At 39.0% G+C, this 4,876-nt stretch overlaps 1 protein-coding gene across 1 annotated transcript in view; it reads right to left on the reverse strand.

Annotated features, from left to right (window-relative positions):
• zc3h18 (zinc finger CCCH-type containing 18) overlaps positions 1–4,876 on the reverse strand; it is a 53,512-nt gene that overhangs the window by 8,535 nt on the left and 40,101 nt on the right. The window contains exons 14-16 of the mRNA XM_005747891.2: positions 2,109–2,225; positions 1,900–1,908; positions 1,605–1,810 (exon numbers count right to left, since the gene is read on the reverse strand). Coding sequence (XP_005747948.1) covers positions 1,605–1,810; positions 1,900–1,908; positions 2,109–2,225 — 332 coding nt within the window. The remainder of the gene's footprint in view (positions 1–1,604; positions 1,811–1,899; positions 1,909–2,108; positions 2,226–4,876) is intronic.

The following is a 4,876-nucleotide window of genomic DNA, read 5'->3' on the forward strand; positions in this document are numbered from 1 at the left end:
TCAGCACCACGGAAATACACGGATACAGCCAAAGACTTGAGACAGAATTCACAATGCGTTTTCAGGACTTTCAGGTGTATGGACCAATGTTTTCTTTTCTGATCAAACCAGAAAGCTTTAATGAGCAGCTGGATTTGACTCGCATTAACTGGCTGGACACAGAGGACATCGAAATGCAGCTGATTGAACTGAAAAGCTCGACTCTGTGGGTCAAGATTTCCAGAACTACGAACACAGCTGGAATCCACAGCTGTGCGTGTTCATGGAGCTGCATTTTCACCTGCTGTGCATCACTACCTAACAAGTTTAACTGTCTTCAGAACATTGCAGAGGCCCTATTGACAGTATTTGGCTCTACATTTCTGTGTGAGCAGATTTTCTCTCACATGACTGTCCTCAGGTAGCCGTCTGAATGCTGGACACTCAGTGACCTATTTCTCTGAGTGGGAGACCAGAGATCACATTAACATGTGTATCCCTGTATTAACAAACATGCCATATTGGCCCAGTTTATTTTTCATATCATTATTCTGAGGAGACCATAAATAGCATTTGCACTTTCTGTTGTATTTGCTGTTATGGAGTTCTTGTTATGGATAAAAATGGTCTTTTTGTGTTTCAAAATAGCTGATAACTATTCGATGATAGCTGCCAACATCTGCAAACAAATACATTTGTATAAAGTTGTTCTATATAGTGTGTAACTGTTAATATAGAGCATTATTAAATTTATTACTAATGCAATCATATGGCATACTGACTTCTGAGGAAATTGTAGATGGCACTCATCATCAGAAAGGTTGCCGACCCCTGCTCTATGCTGTTGCAATGCTGGGGAAGCAGGTTGAGGGGTCACAGATGCCAACAGACTCATTAAACTGATCCACAAGGCCACTAGCATTGTGCGGATGCAGCTAGGGTTTCACAAGATGATGTCATAGAGGTGGATGTTGTACAAGATAAGGACAATGCTAGACAAAGAGACTAAGATGACCTAAATGTGCATCACAGCGTCATAGGAAATAATTTCTGCCTGTAGAAATACACGCCCATAGTAGGTGAGTGTACTTCCTTTTTATCTTGACTGTGTTCAACTAAATCTTTTGTCTCCTTTCAACCATAGTGTTTGTTCTGGCCTCATCTCTCTGTGCTCTCCTTCTTTCCCTCACCCCCCAACTGGTTTCAGCAAATGGCTGCCCCTCCCCGAGCTTGTGTTCTGCTTGGGGATTGTGTCACTGGGGTTTTTCTGCCATTACAGGTCTTTGCATCAGACTGTTGTGAGGAACTGTCAGCTACATAAAAGTGAACTGAATTCATTAATTCCAGTTGTATTTAGTAGTAAACCATTTTTTAACGTTAAGACCAACCGTTTCAGATTTAATTTCTAGCTGTTAGATTAAATAAAATGATACTTAACAAACCTTGCTTAAAATTAGACGTATGAATATGGGCTACGTAAAACTGAGAAAGGTCAAACTTTGGGAAGAAATTGGGGGTTGAAAAGAATCAATCTGTTATGTCCAGCAGCACTACATTTATGTTTGCATGATAGGCTGTTGGGTCCTGTGTTCCAGTTGAATGGGTGTTAGGTGGCTTGTACTAACCCCTATTCTTGTCTCTTCCATGTGGGGACCGATCGCGTGGAGGCCCTCGCTCCTTGCGAGGGTGATTTGGTGTGGGTGAGCGTGAGCTGGCAGAGGATACTGGGCTGGCCAGGTCGGCATACATGTCATCTGAGTCTGCACTGCGTACAGAGCTGCTGCTGGATGACGCTGATGACACAGACGACACGCTGCTCACACTAAGTGATCTGCAACAAGAATTGACAGGTTTCCCCGTGAATACACAAAACACCATACCCAAACACAAAATACAAAGCTTGAACAACAACTGTCATACCTGGATTTTCTGTAGGATTTTCCAAGAGAGGCAGAGCATGAAAGCAAGAGAAGAGAAAATATAAATTACTGATATTAGGTTGCATTGCGAGTAAATACAGATCAATAAGGGCCAAGGCAACAGATAAATAAGATATGATAGTAATAATAGTACTCAACTCTTAACTGGCAAAATGCAGTACTCAGGACAATGACTGTGTGAATAAGTACCTGGATTTCCTGGATCCAGAGTGTGATCTTGAGAGGGTGTTGGATGAGGATCTAGATCTGGAGCTGGAACCAGTATAACTGCTACCACTTTCACTAATACTCCCACTCATAGTTCTCCTGCAGCACATACAGAGACAGAGCTAAGAATGCAAAAAGGTTTTGTTTTTTTCTAAATAAACGAAAACCAGAGTAAGACAGGAATTTATTCAGTAGCTTTCACACAAGCAGATCATCACCAAAAAAAGAAACCTGAAGGAGAGTACATGCTAGTACATCTAATTTATTATTGACAAATGTTCTCTTGTTAATGTTCATTCTGGGAGACTTATCAAGTCACCACCCTCATTATCATCAAATAAATCATTGCTTATTGATGTATTTTTCTAACTAACATGCTGGATAATCATATTTGCAAATGATGTCAGTGTAGCTGCTGTCAATCGAAGCTCCCAAAATGAAGACCAAAAGTAATTTTTCAATGAGATTTTAAGGATTTCTGTGAGCAAGTTTTAACATTTTTGTGCGCAGAGTTAGGATGGAATGGCACAATGTACAGTGTGAGCTGAAATGATCAGAACTGATTATAATGCAGAAGTCTAAGCCCATTTTAAAGGAAAATAGCTTTTAGTGTGACTGTTTTTAATGTTGCTAATAAGGGTTATAGAAAGCAGACTAACCCTCTAGAACAGGGATGTCAAACTCATTTTACACCATGGGCCACTTACAGCTCAGTTTGATCTCAACTGGGCTGGACCAGTGAAAACTTTTATGAAGAAGTTGAACTACACATTTAATCCCTGAGATATCTAATATACGAAAAAGTGCAATTTCAACAGTACATCTCAGTTTTTCAACATGATAAAGAAATGCTGTTTTTTAAGATAAATGAAAGAAACCTGTCAGTGACTCTTTGGACTTAGATTGTAATAAATAAATGTGTAAAATTCCAGTGAAGGTTCTGGTAGTTTATTCTTGTAATGATAAAACAAAGGTTCTGTTAATTCACATAGAATTTCCTTGTGTTAATATTATTATTACTTTACAACAAACAAAAATGTATGAATGACCATTAACAAGGTCTTTATAAGTAGGAAAAGCTGTAAAACCTGTGAAAATGGAGTCAAGGTTATAATTGGCCATTTTTGACATTTATATTTCACCTTTAGAAACTGTTGCCTCGCCTTGTTTGCTGTCACTCTTTTCAGCACAACCTCACAGCTGACTTTTTAGGGTTTTTTTTTTCTTCTTTCATTTTGACATACTGTTTTAGCACAATGGACATAACATCAACAAAAATGTATCAGTTGGAACATGAGTTCTTTCTGAGCTAAATAGGTGGACACAATTATCTTGCTACTATCTCCCTACTAAAAGTCAACACTGGACAATGTTTGGCTCTTAAACAGCAAATCTTATTCCTCTGCATCACTTTTTCCCTCGTCAAATAAAACCAAAATGCTGTAAAATGCAGTGCAAGTAGGGCTGCAGTTACTGATTACGTTTTGTGAGCGTATTCTACTGATTATTCCATTGATTAATTGGATAAGAAATACTTCCTAAATAATAGTAATAACAATAAATAGTATTCATATAAATAATATATTCAATATTATTTAATATTCGATAATGAGCAATAATAGATATTCACCAGAGAAAAGTCATAGGTCTTTCAAAATGAACTGGTCATTGCTTTGTATTTTAGAAATTGAGTGAGCATTTTAGAAATTAAAAGATTTTAAAGACAAAGGCAAAAAAAAGAAAAAGAAAAGCGCACATGCAATTTAAACTAACGCATTAAAAAAAATTGCCTATGCTCTGTCTTTAATTGGAGGTAAAAAGAGTTTTGACAGTATCACATCTCCTGGATGAGGTGGATTTGGTGTATGCTTGGCACTACTTTACTTGTGTGGGTAAGGAGGCGACCACACGCCACATGACCGGAGAGCAGCAGCCGAGTCCTTCCCATACAGTAGGATACAATATGAGACCACCTTTAGCTTTTCTGTTCCATAAATACACTACTTAAAGCGTAGTCACTTACAAGTGATACAAGCAAAAATGAAGTGGTGGAGTCATAGCAAATGCTGTATGGTACAGTCTGTACAAGACGTCTTTGTGACAATTTTGGTAATTCGATTCTAGTAATGCCTTTTTAGTCCTGTACTGAGAACCAGTTAGTGAATATCTGTGAGTATAGCCCCTTTTCCATTAGTACGGATTGACTCGCCACAGTTTTCGGGGGTTTCCATTAGGTTATAGTACCAGGTTCTAAAATGGTGCGTGCTTGGCAGGGTTTCAAAGCGATCCAAGAAAGTAAAACGTGACGTCGTCCTCCAATGTAGAGCACCCCTTGCTGCACTCCACAGCATACACCATGTTGATTACTTTATGTTTGGGAATTTTGTCCTTAGAATGAAGTGGTTTTTGTCTGAGGGTGTGGCTGGGTCTAAAGTACACTGGGACGTCGTGCTTGGAGAGGATTTTCCCGAGTTTCACTGATTAACCTGTTACATATAAGGGATGACAATGTTATTCTGTTTGTCATTCTTTTTCTCCCATTTGCCAATTTGATGAAAGCACAAGTGGGATAACCACATTTTTTAAAGACCTTTCTTCACATCTCTGTGTTCCTCTTCTCTCCCTTCTGCATTAGAGCAAATGTTTTCTGCCCGGTGTTGTAGGGACCTGATTACTCCAAGTTTGTGTTCCAGCAGGTGGTGGGAGTCAAAGAGTGGGCACTATTCTGTGTGTGTGTGTGTGTGCGTGTG

Source organism: Pundamilia nyererei, unplaced genomic scaffold, assembly GCF_000239375.1.
Source record: "Pundamilia nyererei isolate P.nyererei 1_Seehausen unplaced genomic scaffold, PunNye1.0 scaffold00208, whole genome shotgun sequence".
Classification (NCBI taxonomy): Eukaryota; Metazoa; Chordata; class Actinopteri; order Cichliformes; family Cichlidae; genus Pundamilia; species Pundamilia nyererei.